The following is an 18,249-nucleotide window of genomic DNA, read 5'->3' as shown; positions in this document are numbered from 1 at the left end:
ATTCTGTTTATTTTTTTATTTTTATTTTGATTTTTTATTGTATTTTTTTCCCACTCTACAGAATGGGGACCAAGTTATACATACATACATACATACATAATTTTTCATCCCATTGTCATGTTGTGATGTAAGTATCTAGACAATTCTCAATGCTACACAGCAGGATCTCATTGTAAATGCATTCCAAGAGCAGTAGTTTGTATCCGTTAACCCCAAGCTCCCTATACCTCCCACTCCCTCCCTCTCCCCCTTGGCAACCACAAGTCTGTTCTCCAAGTCCATGATTTTCTTTTCTGTGGAAATGTTCCTTTGTGCCGTATATTAGATTCCACATATAAGTGATATCATATGGTATTTGTCTTTCTCTTTCTGACTGACTTCACTCAAGATGAGCATCTCTAGTTCCACTCATGTTGCTGCAAATGGCATTATTTTGTTCTTTTTTATGGCCAAGTAGTACTCCATTGTGTATATATACCACATCTTCCTAATTCAATCATCTATCAGTGGACATTTGGGTTGATTCCATGTCGTGGCTATTGTGAATAGAATTGCAATGAACATGCGGGTGCATGTGCCTTTTTTAAGGAGAGTTTTGTCCAGATATATGCCCAAGAGTGGGATTGATGGGTCATGTGGTAGTTCTATGTACAGATTTCTTAGATACCTCCATAGTGTTCTCCATAGTGGTTGTACCAGCTTCCATTCCCACCATCAGTGCAGGAGGGTTCCCTTTTCTCCATACCCTCTTCAGCATTTGTTATTTGTAGACTTATTAATGATGGCCATTCTGACTGGTGTGCAGTGGTATCTCATGATAGTTTTGATTTGCATTTCTCTAACAATCAGGGGTGTTGAGCATTGTTTCATGTACTTGTTGGCCATCTGTATATCTTCCTTGGAGAAATGTCTCTTCAGGTCCTTTGCCCCTTTTTCCATTGGGTTGTTGGCGTTTTTGCTGTTGAGTTGTCTAAGTTGTTTGTATATTCTAGAGATTAGGCCCTTGTCAGTGCATCATTGGAAACTATTTTCTCCCATTCTGTAAGTTGTCTTTTTGTTTTCTTTTTGGTTTCCTTTGCTGTGCAAAAGTTTGTCAGTTTGATTAGGTCTCATTGGTTTAGTTTTGCTTTTATTTCTGTTGCCTTGGGAGACTGACCTAAGAAGAAAACATTTGTAAGGTTGACATCAGAGAATGTTTTTCGTATGTTCTCTTCCAGGAGTTTGATGGTATTTTGTCTTATATTTAAGTCTTGAAGCTATTTTGAGTTTATTTTTGTGCATGGTATGAGGGTATATTCTAGTTTCACTGATTTGCATGCAGCTGTCCAGGTTTCCCAGCAATGCTTGCTGAACAGACTTTCTTTTTCCCATTTTATGTTCTGGCCTCCTTTGTCAAAGATTAGTTGACCATAGGTGTCTGGGTTTATTTCTGGGTTCTCTATTCTGTTCCATTGGTCTGTATGTCTATTTTGGTACCAGTACCACACTGTTTTGATGGCTGTGGCTTTGTAATAGATATTCTATGACACCACCATCACCGTAATTCCAAAACCAAAGATATCACCAAAAAAGAAAACTATCGCCCAATATCATTGATGAATATAGATGCAAAAATTCTCAACAAAACTTTAGCCAACTGAATCCAATAACATATCAAAAACATCATACACCATGACCAGGTAGGGTTCATCCCAGGTTCACAAGGATGGTTCAACATATGCAAATCAATCAACATCATACACCACATTAACAAAAGAAGTACAAATCATATTATCATCTCAATAGATGCAGAAAAAGCAGTTGACCAATTCCAACCTCCGTTTATGATCAAAACTCTCACCAAAATGGGTACAGAGGGAACATTCCTTAACATAATCAAAGCCACTTATGACAAACCCACAGCAAATATAATACTCAATGGAGAAAAATTGAAAGCCTTCTCAAATATAGAACAAGACAGGGATGTCCACACTCACCCTGCTATTCAACATAGTATTGGAAGTCCTAGCCACAGCAATCAGACAAACAAAAGAAATAAAAGGCATCCAAATAGGAAGAGAAGAGATAAAATTCTCACTGTATGCAGATGATGTGATACTAAGGGGTTGAGCCCTTAGAAAACCCTAAGGGCTCAACCCAAAACTACTTGAACTGATTAACAAATTCAGCAAAGTAGGAGGATATAAGATTAACAGTCAGAAATCAGTCGCATTTCTGTATACTGACAATGAAATACTACAAAAAAGAATACAAAAATACAATACCTTTTAAAATTGCACCCCAAAAAATGAAATACCTCGGAATACACCTGACCGAGGAGGTAAAGGACTTATATGCCGAGAACTATAAAATATTAATCAAGAAAATTAACCATGTTCCTGGATTGGAAAAATTAATATTGTAAAGGTGGCCATACCACCCAAAGCAATCTACAGATTCAATGCAATCCCTATCAAATTACCCATGACATTTTTCACAGAATTAGAACAAACAATCCAAAAATTTATATGGAACCACAAAAGACCCAGAATTGCCAAAACAATCCTAAGAAACAAAAACGAAGCAGGAGGCATAACTCTTCCAGACTTCAAGCAATATTACAAAGCCATAGCCATCAAAACAGTGTGGTACTGTTTATTTTTTTAATGGTGTTAGAAACTTCCAAACCATTAGTGCCAACAAAGGGTAATGTATTAGAAATGCCACAGGTAAGGTAATTAGCTCAGTGCTCAGGAAATTCAGTCTAGCCAACATTTGCCTGTGTGGACACTTGTGATTAGTACAGTGTATTTCAATTGGAAAATTACTATCTTTCCCAATCAGAGGCTAAATAGAAGCTTATTTCATGATTTAATGATTTTTCTTTCTTGTTATGGATATTATTTCTTGCTATTCATTTCTAAGCTTTTAATATACATGCTCTTCTCTGCAACTATTTTTTCCCAAAATTTTGAATAGATTTGTCTTTTATCACTTTTCTCCCTAGGTGCTTAGAAGGATAAATACTATTATCAAGGTGTACTGCAAAAGCAATACATTTTAATAGGATTATGATAACAGAATCTTTATCCAGTGGCTGTTGTAAAGAGAAGAGAAAAGAAGACCTCTGTTTTAAGATTAGAGTATAGACTTTGAAATGAAAAGAGGATTATCTTATTAGCTTAGCAACTGATGTACAGCACTCAAAGTCATGCTTCTTGTTTGTTAAAAAAAAAAAATTCAGGTGAACATGTTTCTGACTGGCTACTAGTATGACATTCATCACAGCAAAAGAGTAGGAGAAAGTACAAAGACAGCCAGTCTGCAGATCTCAAGCCAGCTGTGATTAATTTTTTTCTGAATCTGAAAAGCAATCTAACACCCAAAAGCTAAAAACCATGCAGCTGCTATGTGTAAATAGTACATAAATTAAATTGTATATAGAAACATAATCTCATGGAGACTGGGACAGAAATATTTCCACTGAAACCATAAGATAATTTAATGAGTTTAGCCTTTCTTACACTTAAGAAAAAACATGTTTAACTGATCGTGAGCTAGGGACAAGGGGTACCGGCATTAGGAAAACAGGGATCCCAGAAATACTTGGGGTTGCACCTGGTAAAACCAGAAGACCAGGAGGTCTGGAGGACATTAAAATGGGTTTGAGACCACGGTGCAAGAGAAGGATCATGGGGGATAGGTAAGGACAAACCCTGGGACGTTACCAGCAGGAGCTCTCTTGACAAATGGAGTCATTTCACCTACGTGCACCCTGGCTTTCTCACAGCTGTCCTTCACTTCACTGTATTTCCCTCCTCTCCAATCTTCCATTATGACACACCCACTGCATGTCTCCTAGCTTTCAGTCCTGGCAAGGTCTCCTGATCACGAGTCTTACTTTCCTCTCTTAGTCCTTAAAAAGTGACTCCCTGAATAGACCTGGTACCAATCCACCAGTTCTGAGGGCCACCTGCTTATAAAAACCAGCCCACCCACCTAAAAACCTCATGCACACAGCGTCTATTTTCCCTTGATAACACATTACAAGGACACATCTGAAATCTAAGGAACAGGATTAGAATAAAACCCCAATAAAGCTCAGGATATAGAAATCGGGTCAAAATGGAATTATCATCTCTGTCATCCTTTGAGTTTCTCTTTTCCTGCCAAGATTTGCACTGGTCTGTGCTTTTACCCTGGGCTCTTCTTAACTGCCAACCTCTGGAATCACACAGTCTAGTTCTTCCAGTTACCAGCTGTGTGGCCCTGGAAAAGTTACTTAACCCTTCTAGTCCTTAGTTTCCTCATTTTCTAAACTTTTTTTAACTTTTAGATAATTGTAGATTAACATGCAGCTAGAAGATATAATACAGAGAGATCGTATGCATGTGTACCTAGTTTTTCCCTATGGTAACATCTTACTTAACTAAATATCACAACAGGGAAATTGAAGTTGGTACAATCTGCCTTCCTTAATTATATTTCACCAGTTTCACATGCCCCATGAGTATGTGTGTATATTTAGTTCTATGCAATTTCACCCATGTATATGTTTGAGTAATTGCCACTACAGTCAAAATACTGTATAGTTCCAGCAGAAGGATCCCCTGTGCTAACTTTTTATAGCTACAAGCACCTTCTTCCCTAATTCCTATCAACAACTGATCTGTTCTCCATCTCTATCACTTTGTCATTTGAAGAATGCTGCATAAGTGGAATAATACAGTATGTAACCTTTTGATATTGACTTTTTTCACTTACTGTCTGGTGGAAAAACGGAGTATATAAACAATATAGAAAAAGCACCTATGATAAACTACATGAGGTACAACGAAGGAATATAATAATTATAACTAATGCATTGAGCACTTACTGTCTAGAATATGCTTTTAGTATGCTTTAAACTGTTAAACTTTCTGGAATGATATAATCATAGTATTTATTCATGATAGAAAATGTAGGTTTCAGAGTTCCTGTCATGGTTCAGTGATTAACAAACCTGACTAGGAACCATGAGGATGAGGGTTTGATCCCTGGCCTCACTCAGTGGGTTAAGGATCCAGCATTGTCATGAGCTGTGGTGTAGGTCACAGACAAGACTCAGATCCTGCATTGCTGTGGCTGTAGTGTGGGCTGGCAGCTGTAGCTCCAATTCAACCGCTAGCCTGGGAACCTCTATATGCCATGGGTGCGGTCCTAAAAAAAAAAAAAAAAAGAAAAAGAAAATGTAGGTTTCTTTTTCTTAACTCTTCCCAATAATACTTTTTTTTTTTTAAGCAAAAATTGTGCTAACTCTATAGTGCACAGGTACTTTTGCAGCTATCTTCACTTTCCATTAAAATTTTACTTTCCCTTCATTCTTAGAAGTTGTCTCAAGAAGGACTAGTGCAGAACAGAATAGTTGAACATTTGGAGAAAGAATGAAAATACAGGATTAAAGTAATGGAAATAAGAAGGATTTGGTGGACCACACTGAAAAAAATGATATGCTCATTTGTCGATGGTGGTTATATAAAAATAAAACTTTCTACAAAAGAAACAGTGTATTCTTCTCCCATTGAACATAATTACTAAGCCTCTGAAAAAAAAAAACCCAGAACCCATCTGTCTCGGGATATCTTGTTAGACAAGATAGCGAATTTTATGTTTCTGGTCTGTGAAACTGACACAGCATTTTTAAGAGGACTGAGTCCATAAGTCTGCCTAACACACTGATTTTTAATAGGGAAACTGTAGTTAAGTTAGTTAAAAGTGCATTCATGCTTACAATGAATATTCTAGAAGAGAAACAGGCCTGCTGTGTAACCGGTGTGAAAGAGCAGTGTAACAGACTCCAGAAGAAGGGAACCCAGATTTAAACCCCAACTTTGCAGCTCACCAGCTATGTGGCCTTAGACAAAACACTTTATTTGACTGAATTTCAGTTCCTTCATTGTAAAATGCCCATGGTAATACCCACTTCATAGGTTTATAGGGAGTATTAATTGCAATAATGTAATAATAAAGGGCCTGTCAAATAAAGAACCCAAATAGATGTTAGTTTCTTTTCCCCTAATTAATCCTTTGCCAAGCTGAAACACTAACTCAGTTTATTAGACCATTAATTCAGAGGCTTTCTTTCCAGCAGGAATTACTCTGACAGCAAGGCTGGTGTCATCAAGAGTAATTTCTACTGAAAAGGTTCCAATTTTAACGTTTCTACTGCGAATCCTAGTGTGGTATAGAAAAGATCAGGCAGGGTTACTTTCAACCCTAGAGGAAATTGATGTGATGATAACCACAGTGGAAGGGTTTATATGCCCTTGATTGTTTTATTCTCACACCCTAAAAGTGTATGTGATTGGAATTAATGGGATCCAGTGGAAGTTTGCTTGTAGTAAGTTTTCCTCCAAATTATCTCAGCATTTTCTGTTACATTCTTTCAAAAGCTATTCATATTATACTGATATCATTACCAACTCCAAATACAATTAACACACCATCTTATGGATATATTGTATTTGGAGTAAAAGAACCAAACTAGAAGTTGGCATTAACAAAAAGTACTGTTTATCCTTGGCATAGCACTATGGGCTAGTGTGAAGGTACTCATTCACCTTTTACAGTAAATGAATAGAAGCATGTCTACGTAGTCATTGATATTGCTGCACTCTTGTACTAATAGTAAGGATAAATAGTGGTACAGATTTAACTGGAAGACATTTTGATACCAAAAGCCTTAAAAATGCATTTAGACACTTAGAAAGTCCACTTCTAGGGATTTATTTTAAAGAAAGAATTAAAGATCTGTACAATGATTTTTCAAGAAATTTTTTTTTCTTGGAGGAAGGAAAAAAAAACCTAAGCAGCATTCAACATTTAAAGATTAAATTATGAAATATCCACCCAAAGGAATATTGTGTAACCATTGAAAATTAAGTTATAGAAAAACATTTACTGACATGGAAAAATGTGTAAGATACACTGTTAGGATCTGAAAGGTCATAAACTATTTGTATGTGCTTTACAGGTTTTATAAAAATAAATATATTTATAAAAGTTTCAATAACTACATATTGAAACAAATATGAATCATGCCCCTAAGAACTTTTCTGTTTCGATTCTGTATATTTTCTGCAGTAAGCGTAAGTTTATTGTACAGTAAAGAAAAATAAGTTTAAAAAACTCAAAAGCAGAATTAGTAAAGTTCTTTTAAGCTAAACAGCAAAGATATCCCCTCATCATTCACTGTGTGAATTCTGAGCTCTGGCTTTGTGGATTTCCCCTAAAATATGATTTAAGAAGTTGAAATTTAAGAAAATTTCCAAGACAAGATCTTCGGGTTGCTCTTTCAGGAGAGGTGGCTGTCCTTTTGTTAAAGCTCTGGGTGATTTGGGTCTTTTTACCCGTGCTGTCTCACTGTGGACCATAAACTGGAAAACCTGTAGGCTCTATTTCAATCTGGAGGTGATCTCTTTAGACTAAGCCCCTGCTTAAGCACTGTGGCTCAGTGAAGTTTTAGGCAACTTTTCTGCTCGTGCTTCGTTCTTTGTGGTTCCAAGAAAGTTTCCTTCATCAGGAAAGAAACTGGTCCCACTCTGGAGTGCAGTTTCTGCAGTCACCTCCAAGTGGACAGAAGCTCTAGCCTCTATCAGAGCCCCAATTGCTGCACTGTCTTGGATTCTTACTTATTTATACATAAATTATTACTGTAGCTGTATGTATTGTCCCTTTGCTGTGTGTCATGCACTCTGTCAAGCACTTTTCATACATTATTTTATTTAAGTTCTTAATAGCAGCTATGGAAGACTAATGTTATCATTATGCCTGTTTTACAGATGAAAGAAAAATAGCTAGTACATAGCTAGTAAGTAGAGTCAAAATGGGAATCCGGATCCATCTGGATTTCATTAGCTGTCCTTTAACCATTTGAATGGGAATTTTTTTTTCTTTTCCTTTTTTGGCTAACCTGCAGCTTATGGAGTTCCAGGGCCAGGGATCAGATCTGAACTGCAGTTGTGACCTATGCTGTAGCTGAGGCAATGCAGGATCATTTTAATCATTGTGCTGGGCTGGGGATCGAACCTGTGTCCTAGTGCTACAGAGATGCCACTGATCTCGTTGTGCCACAGCAGCAACTCATGAATGAGCATATTTATAATTCACAATGGGGAGAAAATTCAATTAGCTGTTCCTAGGTCTTCCTAACCCAGAACAGCAGTGATTCCACAAAAATATTAAACCACCTTCACAACCATACAAGTGATACTTCTATGCAGCTGTGCCCTTGGCTGGTGGTGGCAAGGACAACCTAGACAACCGAGTCCTGGTGTGTTCAGCTCCACACTGACTGGCTTAAGCTTAACCTCTCCAAACCGCAGGTCCTTATTTTCTAATGACTTTGTAATACTTGTCCTAAAAAATCTCATTTGTATCAAAGGAGACAATGTATGTGTAAGCACTTTTAAAAGTACAAAGAGCAAGGAATCTTGGTTAACCCTTGCATGCAAATTACTTCTGCCCTCAAAACCCAAAAGCAGTGTAACTATATAAATAGCATTTTGGAAAAGATTGAGCAAGGGGCCTCAGAAATACAGAAAAACCTTAATGCGAAAAAATCCCATGTGTAATGTTTCCCCATGTTTAGCATTCAGTTTAATAAGTCCTGAGGAAAAGTTATTGACTCAACGTTCCCTTCTCCCATTTAATGCTCTTTGATTTAATGTTTACTCTCTAAATGCCTGAACTTTTAAATAACAGGAATTTTTGCTACAGGACTTAAGGCTCTCCTGTGACTTGATGTTAGGAAATCTCGGTTTCTGCTCCTTGGGAGCAAACTGGAGCTCTGGCATTGAGTTGATATACATTCTGTATTAACTTAGGATGATACTTGGTTCAATAATTCAAAACTACTATACCAAGCCTTAGGATTATACTTGCATGAAGGACTGATCTTTTTAAGAACTAATATCTGGGGGTAGAAGAAAGAAAGGAATTTTTCTTGACTGCTTTTTAAATGATAAAAGCAATGCATGCCCATGTTAAACAACTTAAACACAGTGAAAGGTAAAAACACTCACTCTATGCACATTCACACTTCTCACTGGTAAACACTATTGACATTTACTCATACATATTTTGAAAAAGTTTCTGTGATCACATAAGCAAATAGATATGTGTGTGTGTGTGTGTGTGTGTATCAGTCTATTTAACACAACCAATATCATTCATACTATAGCTTTTCCTTTGAAAGATGCTTTTTTGTTTTCTCCTAAAATATGTTTGTAAGATTTTCATACTCACTTGTATGGCTCTAACAGTTTTAAAATCGCCTCTGCATCCACTGCATGGATATACCATAAATTATTTAAGTATTCTTCTCTGGATATGTATTTAGTTGTTGGTAGGTTTTTAATATTACAAATAATGCTGGCTGCAACCAACAACTCCACCACATGACTTTGCTCAATGATGTGAGAACATTTAGGAAAATTCTTAGAAGTCAAATTGATAGGCCAAAAGAGATGTGCATTTGAAATGCTGATATTACAAATTGCCAACTAAAGGTGGCTGTACTAATTTATTCTTCCCCCCCAAAAGGTATGTGAGAGTCCAACCTTCACCAACAGTGGGTAGAGACCAAAAGAAACCATTAGACTGAGCCACATGATATAAATGATTCAATAGACACTGGATTCAAATAAATATTTTTAGGTCTTAGATATCAAGAAATTGGAAATGCCGGCCTTTAAGCGTACTGAGAATAGCCAAGCTCCTCACTCTGAGAAGAAACAGGTTGAAGGGAACTGAGGCTCATAATGAGGGGCCTAACCCTCATGGAGGGCTTACTGCACGCCAGGCACTTAGAAAAGTGTTTTAAGAAGTTCCTGTTGTGGCTCAGCGATAATGAGCCCAACTCGTACCCACGAGGATGCAGATTCGATCCCTGGCCTCGCTCAGTGGGTTAAGGATCCAGTGTTGCCCTGAGCTGTGGTATAGGTCACAGATGTGGCTTGGATGCCGCGTTGCTGTGGCTGTGGCGCAGGCCAGCAGCTACAGCTCTGAATTCAACCCCTAGCCTGGGAACTTCCATGTGCTACATGGGCGGCCCTAAAAAGACAAAAAAAAAAAAAAAAGTTTTACTTACATGAAGTCATGAATTCCTCCTACCAATCCTATGTGAGAGGTACTTTCATCATTGCTATTTTACAGACATCATTCCCATTTTCCCATTTTAGGAAACTAAGGCACGGAGAGTTAAGTACATTTCCCAATGTCATTCAGCTGATAAGTGACAGGGCTCAGATGTACCCCTAGGAAGTCTGAGTTCAGAGTCAGGTACTATGAACCACTTGCATATCTTGTCCTATCAATGCACTAAACGCATTTATTAAACACCTGTGCCATGCCAGAGACAATATGGCACCACCTTATCCTCTAGGCAATACAAAGTATTACCTCCGTTCCTCAAAGATATTAAAATGACTTGCCCCAGTGACAGAGGGAGGATTTGTACCTGGGCATGTCTGATTCTGAAGCCTGTATTTATTTCTACTACACCATGTGTTCAGAATAAGATATATAAGAAGGCTAAACAGGAATCATCCCTGTCAATAAACAGAACTCACGTAATTCTTCCTTCATCAGAATTCTATATGGCTAGAATGTTTGTGTACTTTTAATCAAATGTATGTGATCATATGAGGGCATTTTGCTCTCTCCCATCACATGTGAGCTTAAATTGTCCAGTGTCAACCAAAATTGAAGGCAAAATTAAGGCATTCTAATTCCAAATATCCACAAAGCCCACTGAATAAAAGTGACATTGTTGGGTGCAAATGAGCAGATGGACATCTGTACTGCAGGGATGTACCCCACCAGAATATGGTAGCACCATATTTTTATCTTAGCGAGCAATTCACTATCAGTCTATCAAACCAGTGCCAGGTTCACCACTGGTTTCTGAGTTTAAAAATGCACTTCCTTACTGTATACAGAAAGGACCCAAGGGAGATAAGAGCAGAAGGAGAGCTTAGAAGTGAGGCTTCTGGGTAGGAAATCCTGCCAATCATTGCTCTGCTCGCACTCACCCTGCCCAGCACAGTGTACAAATGTTCAGGCCCTGGGTTCAAATTTTCTCTGCTACTTACCTACTATGTGACTTTGGACAAGTCACTGAATATCTCTAGCCATAGCTTCCTCATCTGTAAAATTAGTAATACCAATAGCAGTTACCTCACTAGCCTGTCATGAAGGTTAAATATTGTCCGGTACAGATCTCTGCCCTGAAGGTTAAGAATGATGTACAGAATCACCAAAGTCCACATAGACAGACCCTTGTCCTTTCATGTTGCAGTCTTATTGCTTTTTAATTTAATGAGGAAAACATACTGCCTTATATCCACTGAAAATAACAAACTGAAAAGATTTCTGCTCATCTTATATAGCCTCATATCCTCAAGGTCAGCGTGTGTAAATCCTGTGTTCCTGTGTCTGGCAGACCTAGTTATGAATGGACACCAGACATATGTTATCATTGCCACAAAACAAACAAACAACACCTACCAGAGCTTATCTTTTGATTATCAGAGTTTGTTAGGCAGAAGCCTGTCTGTAGTCACTTAGTAGCCTTTGGAGGTTAAGTTGATCAGTTCTTAAAGTTTGTACACCATGGATGCTAATTTAATATTACCACAAGTGTTTTCCTGCACTATACAGTAAAACAAGTAATCCTGGAAGAATATGCAAATTTTACTATTATGTTGTTATGTTTTAAGGGCAATTAAATATTTGCTGTGAGCTCCTCACATTACACTGCAAATCCATAAAAGCTTACTATCATTTCTGTACCTAAAGCTTATTTAGCATTAAGTCTTTGCCATTATTTCCCTTTCATTGAAAATTGGGTTTTCAATTACACACCACAATCCTATATTATGTGAATCTTTATTTGCAAAGAAATTTAGTCTTTTTTCTATTTATGTTAAATCAATAACCTCTGTCCCTTTGTTAGTCCGGCAGTGGGAGGCAGTGGCTTCAGGTTTTCTCTATGAGAAGATGTCTGCCTCTCATGATAACAATGTTGGCTCATCTATCTACCCCAGGAACAAAAACCTTCAATGAGATGGGCCTATCCTGCTGGCCAGGATCAGGTGTATATGAAGCCAAGACGGTTTCTTAAAAAAGAAATTATTTCACTCAAACTGACTGCTAGAAAGTGTGTGTATCAAAAAAAAAAAGGCATTTTTACAGCTGAATTTAGAAAAAGGAACCTAAGTTCTGTCAGAATGGTTGCTGTCTATAAACATAGCTTCTGTCTTCTATGCCTTAATATTTTTTTCAAGAGATTATAACAGTGAATTTAAAAACCAGGCGAAACTTAAAGAGCTGAATAAGCAGTGCCTAAGATGAGACAAAAATTAAAGATTTGCATGTCATGTATTTGGGGAAATAAGTGAGAGGGTCCACCCTCATGAACCCTAATAACCAAAGGGTTCTTGGAAACTTGTTGTCTTTCCTTAACTAGAGCCTCCTGTCCACTTGTGGTTTCCATACATCAGCCTCCTAGAACACAATTCAAACTTTTACGTGCCCTTTAAGTACTGTTTTCCTTGAACCTCTTCCTTTAATCAATTCTGAAGTCCTGTTCACACTTACTTCATATTTTCCCACATCTTTTCCATTCTTTACACACCAAGTTCAAGATCTCACTTCCTCTCGCCTAGAATAGCATGAGCCCATTCTAACTGATCTGCCTGACTCCTGACCACTCTCCATTCAGTGCAGCCTCTACATTCACCTTCACATAAGATCATTTTCATCATGTCACTCCTCTGCTCCAAAACATTCAGGGGAAAGCTTAAACTCTATGGCTATAGTTCTTTGATTGATTCTGAGTTACTTTTCCAGGCATATTCCCCATTAACCTCTTATATATTTTCCAAATTCCAGCCAAACTGCCCATTCCCCAGTCACTCAAATCACCTCATTCTGCTTTTCCACATGAAACAGCTTCTCAACTCTACGAATTCATATCCAACCTTCAACTCCCAAGTTATATATGAATCAACACTTTTCCTATTCCTTAGCTGTAATATTGAAATTCCTCTAGCCCTGAGTCCAGACTGCACACATAATCATATCGTATGGGGTTTTCCTATACCATAGAAAGCACAGAATCTATTCTCTAGGCTATAGGGAACCAATGAAGAGTAATAAGCATTGGAATTATAAATCAGAGTTGCATTTAACTCAGACGATGCTGTGGCAGTGGAGAGAATGAATTAGATGGTAGATGAGACACTAGAGATAGAGGTAATCAGACCTGTCTGGGAGAGAAGACTGAAGGAAGGGCATATTTTGGAGAAGAAGATGATGAGAAAAATTCTAAGTGTGGTGAATTTGAGGTTCTAAGGACTAGGGTGGGACAGGCAAAGCATGTAGAGTACAGAATTAAGGAGGCACTCATTTCAGGTGCCCACGCTGTACTTGCATGGCCCTGAGAGTAAGTAATTCCTTAAAAACTTAGCTCTGGGTACCTAGCTTGCCTGACCCTAAGTTCCTCTGGCATGTTTTGTAGAGATATCACCTTGCCAGGCAAGGACATACATCTCTCAGGTCTCCCTTTAAGAAAGAACTTGCTGTTCAGCTGCAAGCAGTACAGAGAGCTGACAGTCTCCAGCTACAGAACATTCAGGGTCTGCCTCAACTTTTGAGGGAGCCTTTGCTGGGAACCTGCAGTCAGTGACCAAGCAAGCATGTTGGAGTTACTCAGTCTCGCAGTTGCTGTCCAACATGGGGCTCCTCATACAGGCAGTCTTCTCTCTGGAGATCACCATTGAATTGGATGAGGCTGCGTCAGATCTGCATTGTAGTCTGAAGCCTTTCCCTGCACAACTCTGGTTCCTCCCTCTTTTTTCTTTACCCTCCAATAAAACACTCACTCAGTAACTTTGTCTCTATATGTTCCCAGAGGACCTAAATGACACATCTAGTCAGCAACTGGCCATCCATTCTGGACTTGGAGCTAGAGATGAAGCAATAAGCTGACGTGGCTTTGCTATATAGTGGTTAGAAGGCAGGGTTCCAGAGTCTGGGTTCAAATCACAGTGCATCCACTTCTGATCTTGTACAACCACAGACGAGTTAAGAGCTTCTCAGTACCTCAATTTTCTTCATATGTAGAATGAAAATTTTAATGAGTAAATAAGGACTATATGAAATGACACATTCAAAGTATTTAGTATTCTATATGGCTGCAATAAATGCTCAAGAAATATTAATGAACATTATTGCATAGACTTTAAAATGCTGTTTTAAAAAGGTTGATAGATATAATGAAATGGAAGAAATGTTCACTTGCTCAAAGAATTTTTCCATAAGGATAAAATAAGATTAACGAAGATTAACTGAAAGTATTTCACCTAACCCTGTTAATTTTTTTTTATTATTTCTCTTGCTGTTACTCCCAATATGGTTCCTCTTCTCCATACAATCTCAATATTTTTTTTTGTCCTGCCATGATTTGTTTCTTCCAATATTTCTTTTACATTCACCCAAAACAGCTATTTCTCTCCTTTTTATCCACTGCTGCTAACATCCTCCATCAAAACGTGGTTGAGAACTCACCCTCTCCAGTTTCCTCGATGGCCTGCCCTATCCGCCCCAAATGTGATCATTCCTCTCTACTGGCAAACCCTAAGAATGGAAGCATTTTGAAACTTGGTAGAATGAAGAATAATCTAATTCTCAGACTATATTGAAGATATCCGTGCCTTCATAAATAATTGTTAATAACAAAATAGCAGGAGCAGCATCTCCTTCTTTAAACAAACCTCCCCTCCTCCACTTGTCCACTTACTCAAGACAGGGAGATAGCCTGGCAAAGTGATGCTCAATAAATGCTTACTTAAAGAATGAATGTTTCAGCAGTGGACATATGGTCAGTCTACAAATTTTATTTTTATAGCCTCTTTCTGTATGTGAACCTTAAAAAAGGAAATGTTCAGAAGACAATCTCAGTCACACAATGGAGAAACTATTATATGAGGGAAGTGTTTTACCATCATTAGAGGTATTGCAGGTAATATAAATCCATTTTATAAAATAAAGGCCTGTTCTACAATACATCTAAAAGCCAGTAGGAAATCATAATTAGAGACAGATGGCAAACATGGCATCCTTTCCTTGCACTTTTGGTACATATGATATTCCCTACAAAAATGGCACTGAGTGTTTTCCTGTTACCTCGCAGTGCCATATAAACTCAGAAAAATAAAACCTCTTTTTACATCTATGCAATTGACTTCAAACAAAATAACCAACTTCAAAAGTAAGATGAAAGTGTTTTGTAAAGTGGCTCAATGCAATGAATGTTTTTACATATGTTAATATTTGTATATCTGCATTAATGGATATTTCAATACATACCAAAATAGTACTACTATATTTTTAGTCATCCTATACATTCAACTTGAAACCTTCATCAAATTACTTAATTCAAAGGCAAGACTTCTACATCAAACAGGTCACAATATTAGGTATATTTAAACATTGGAAATGAAATAAAATCAGTTACACACAGAGCAATACATGAGTATAATGTTAAGAGCCAACAGAGGTTTTTAATGGCTCCTAATATAATATGCCCTTTCAAAGAACCAATTCTACATATTGAAATGCATTTTATGGTACTGCTTTGAGTAATTATGAATTGAACACAGCTGATGAAAATCAGCATTAAAATATTTTTCTGGAAATATGTATAATCCTCTATAAGTATACAGCTCTATAAGTGATAAAATATTAGATATCAACCAAAAAAAGTAAAAGTAGTTTTCACATTGATTTTCAAGAATATACATTTTTATTGTTACAATTCAGCAAATTAGTTTACCAAAGTTTACAATAATCTGCAATTTAAAAGCAAATCTAAATCAATTTGTTTTATAATCAATATCATGAAGCAAAAGTAATTAATAGCCAATATAAAATAATTAACATATTTGCTACTTCATGTTAAATATAGTGGAGAACAAGATGGCATTAACACTATCCTAATCTGATCTACGTAACAACTTTATGTTTAAGATATTTCCATTTTCAAACATCAATATCTATTGCACATTTAGAAAACCCACTTGTGACAATCTGCTTCATTTAATTTCTCAGAAAACTGCTAATTTGACCTTCTTTTCTTTGTGATTTCTGAGTTGTTACATTATTTTCTCATCGTCACAACAATTAGTAATTATTGATCTCTCAAAAAACAAGAACAGAATGCAAAGTAAAAGAATTATTAAACATGAAGACAAAAATCAAATTCTATTATGTAAGTGAGCAATACTCAAGAGAAGTTGTTTATCCTAAATATATAGCACATGAGTCATAATTAGCTCACCACCACAGTTAGAAATATACATACATATTTTTCAAAATAAGTCTTTTAAATAAAGTACTGCAAGCATCTTTCTAGCTCAAGGATTTGAAATAGCAATTAAGTTGGAACCTTAAATCATTTGTCTCTATAACTAGAAGAGCAAGTCCCCAGGAAGTAAATCTCACCCAATGAGACAAGGGATGCTGAATGGATTATTAATTGCTAAATAATTTCTTAATTTTAGAATCCAGCACCCAACACCGGCAAATAAATAATGTGATTTATGAGCCCATACTCATGCTGCTTTACTAGAGTTCAATAAACACATGCACATCCTAAATGTACAGTGTGAATGCGATTTCTACAAGCCAGGAAACATAGCAGGACTCGGCGATAGCAAATCTACTCCATCTACTTATTATTCAGGCACTAGTATTTAGAATACCTAAAATGCCTGCTGAACACTGCGGCTCAATGTCCCCGTGGGGCTACTCTGAAGCAGAACCACATCTCTTCCCCTCAGTGATTACTGAGTTTTAAAAAGGCAGGTAACATGGGGTAGAAATTCTCAGGAAGCAGCAAGATAACTCTTCTCCCCAAAATTTCAAAAACCAACACTCCTTACACACACACTCACTCACACACACGTGTGCACACACTCACATACAGAATCACCTTTTCTTAAGAAAGAAAGGGTTTTTCAAATAGGTGCCTAAAACATGCCGTCTGCATAGGGATGAAAAACATATTTTTCATTTACTTGCTGCTATGTAAGATGTTTACAGATCTGATTACAGAACCTGGATGTACATAAAAAGTAGTGCTTTCAATAAGATTCCTTTAGTGAAATCTGTCTGTGCAGACAAATGTGTACATAAATAATACATATTTATGCAAACATGCCTACATTAACAGGGACACACACACACACATCTAGACCAGTAATTAAGCTTACACTGTCCTACAAGCCCCCTTTGACATTTTAGCATGCATGCTATTGAGAAGACAGAATTTATAAAATAATAAGCAGCTGCATATAACGCATACCAAAGTGGCATGTTTAGAGAAGCAAATACATTACCAGACGCATTTTGAAGTTTCTGGAACACCTGCAGGTAAAAGGAGACTGTGAATCAGATGCTGGCGCACGGTGTTCCTCAGAATCCCAGAGCTCGGTGTGACTGTGGGGGAATGCGAGGCGAGCGTGTGGCTGGAAACCTTTGAGTTGAGCTCACTCTAGGCATCAGAAAGCCTCAAAGAGGGGAAAGAAAAAGGCAGCCCACAGATAGCTAGATGAGAAACTTCTGGCACCTCTCCAGCTCAGGAATGAATTCTCTGTAATTTGGAGACGTATAGTGATGGAAATGAAGAGAAACTTGGATTTACGTGTGAATTTACTCAGCCATGCAGAAATGGGCAGGTAACAGTCTCTCAGCTCATTTTAAAACAGTCATTCAGGAACAAGACTGAATCAAAAAATTAACAGGCATCCTTTTTCTGAAAAAAGAAAAAGGCTACTCCTGCCAGCCTCCCAAGATGCCTTTACAAACTTCAAATGGATCATTCCATCAGCTATTTGTTGCACATTTTATTAATCCCGATGCAGAGGTAAACTGGAAAACCTAATTCCTTTTATGTAGAAAACTGGATTTATTGCTTCTTTTTATAATGCACTTTAGTCATATAAATACACAGATTTACTTACAGAGTTCTCATTTCTTGTGTAAAACCACTACTGTTTGGTCCAGATAAAATGCTAAAAGGCTTGTTCACAGCTTTTCAAGGAAGTGGAGAAAAAAATGTTTTAATACTCAGAAGCTGAGCTAAGTACACATATTTAAATGTAGAGTTTGAAGCAAAGAGAGTATAAAAGAAGCGCCCTGAGCCATTAAGTGGCACATAAGAGATAT

General features: G+C 37.3%; 1 protein-coding gene across 1 annotated transcript in view; it reads right to left on the bottom strand.

Annotated features, from left to right (window-relative positions):
• The window catches only part of IQCJ (IQ motif containing J), a 196,710-nt gene extending 179,180 nt beyond the window's left edge, over window positions 1–17,530 (bottom strand). The window contains exon 1 of the mRNA XM_047752456.1: window positions 17,421–17,530. Coding sequence (XP_047608412.1) covers window positions 17,421–17,429 — 9 coding nt within the window. The 5' untranslated portion in view covers window positions 17,430–17,530. The remainder of the gene's footprint in view (window positions 1–17,420) is intronic.
• Between the last annotated feature and the right edge of the window lie 719 nt (window positions 17,531–18,249).

The sequence above is a fragment of the Phacochoerus africanus genome, chromosome 1, assembly GCF_016906955.1.
Source record: "Phacochoerus africanus isolate WHEZ1 chromosome 1, ROS_Pafr_v1, whole genome shotgun sequence".
Classification (NCBI taxonomy): Eukaryota; Metazoa; Chordata; class Mammalia; order Artiodactyla; family Suidae; genus Phacochoerus; species Phacochoerus africanus.
This window is presented reverse-complemented; position numbering and strand designations above follow the sequence as displayed.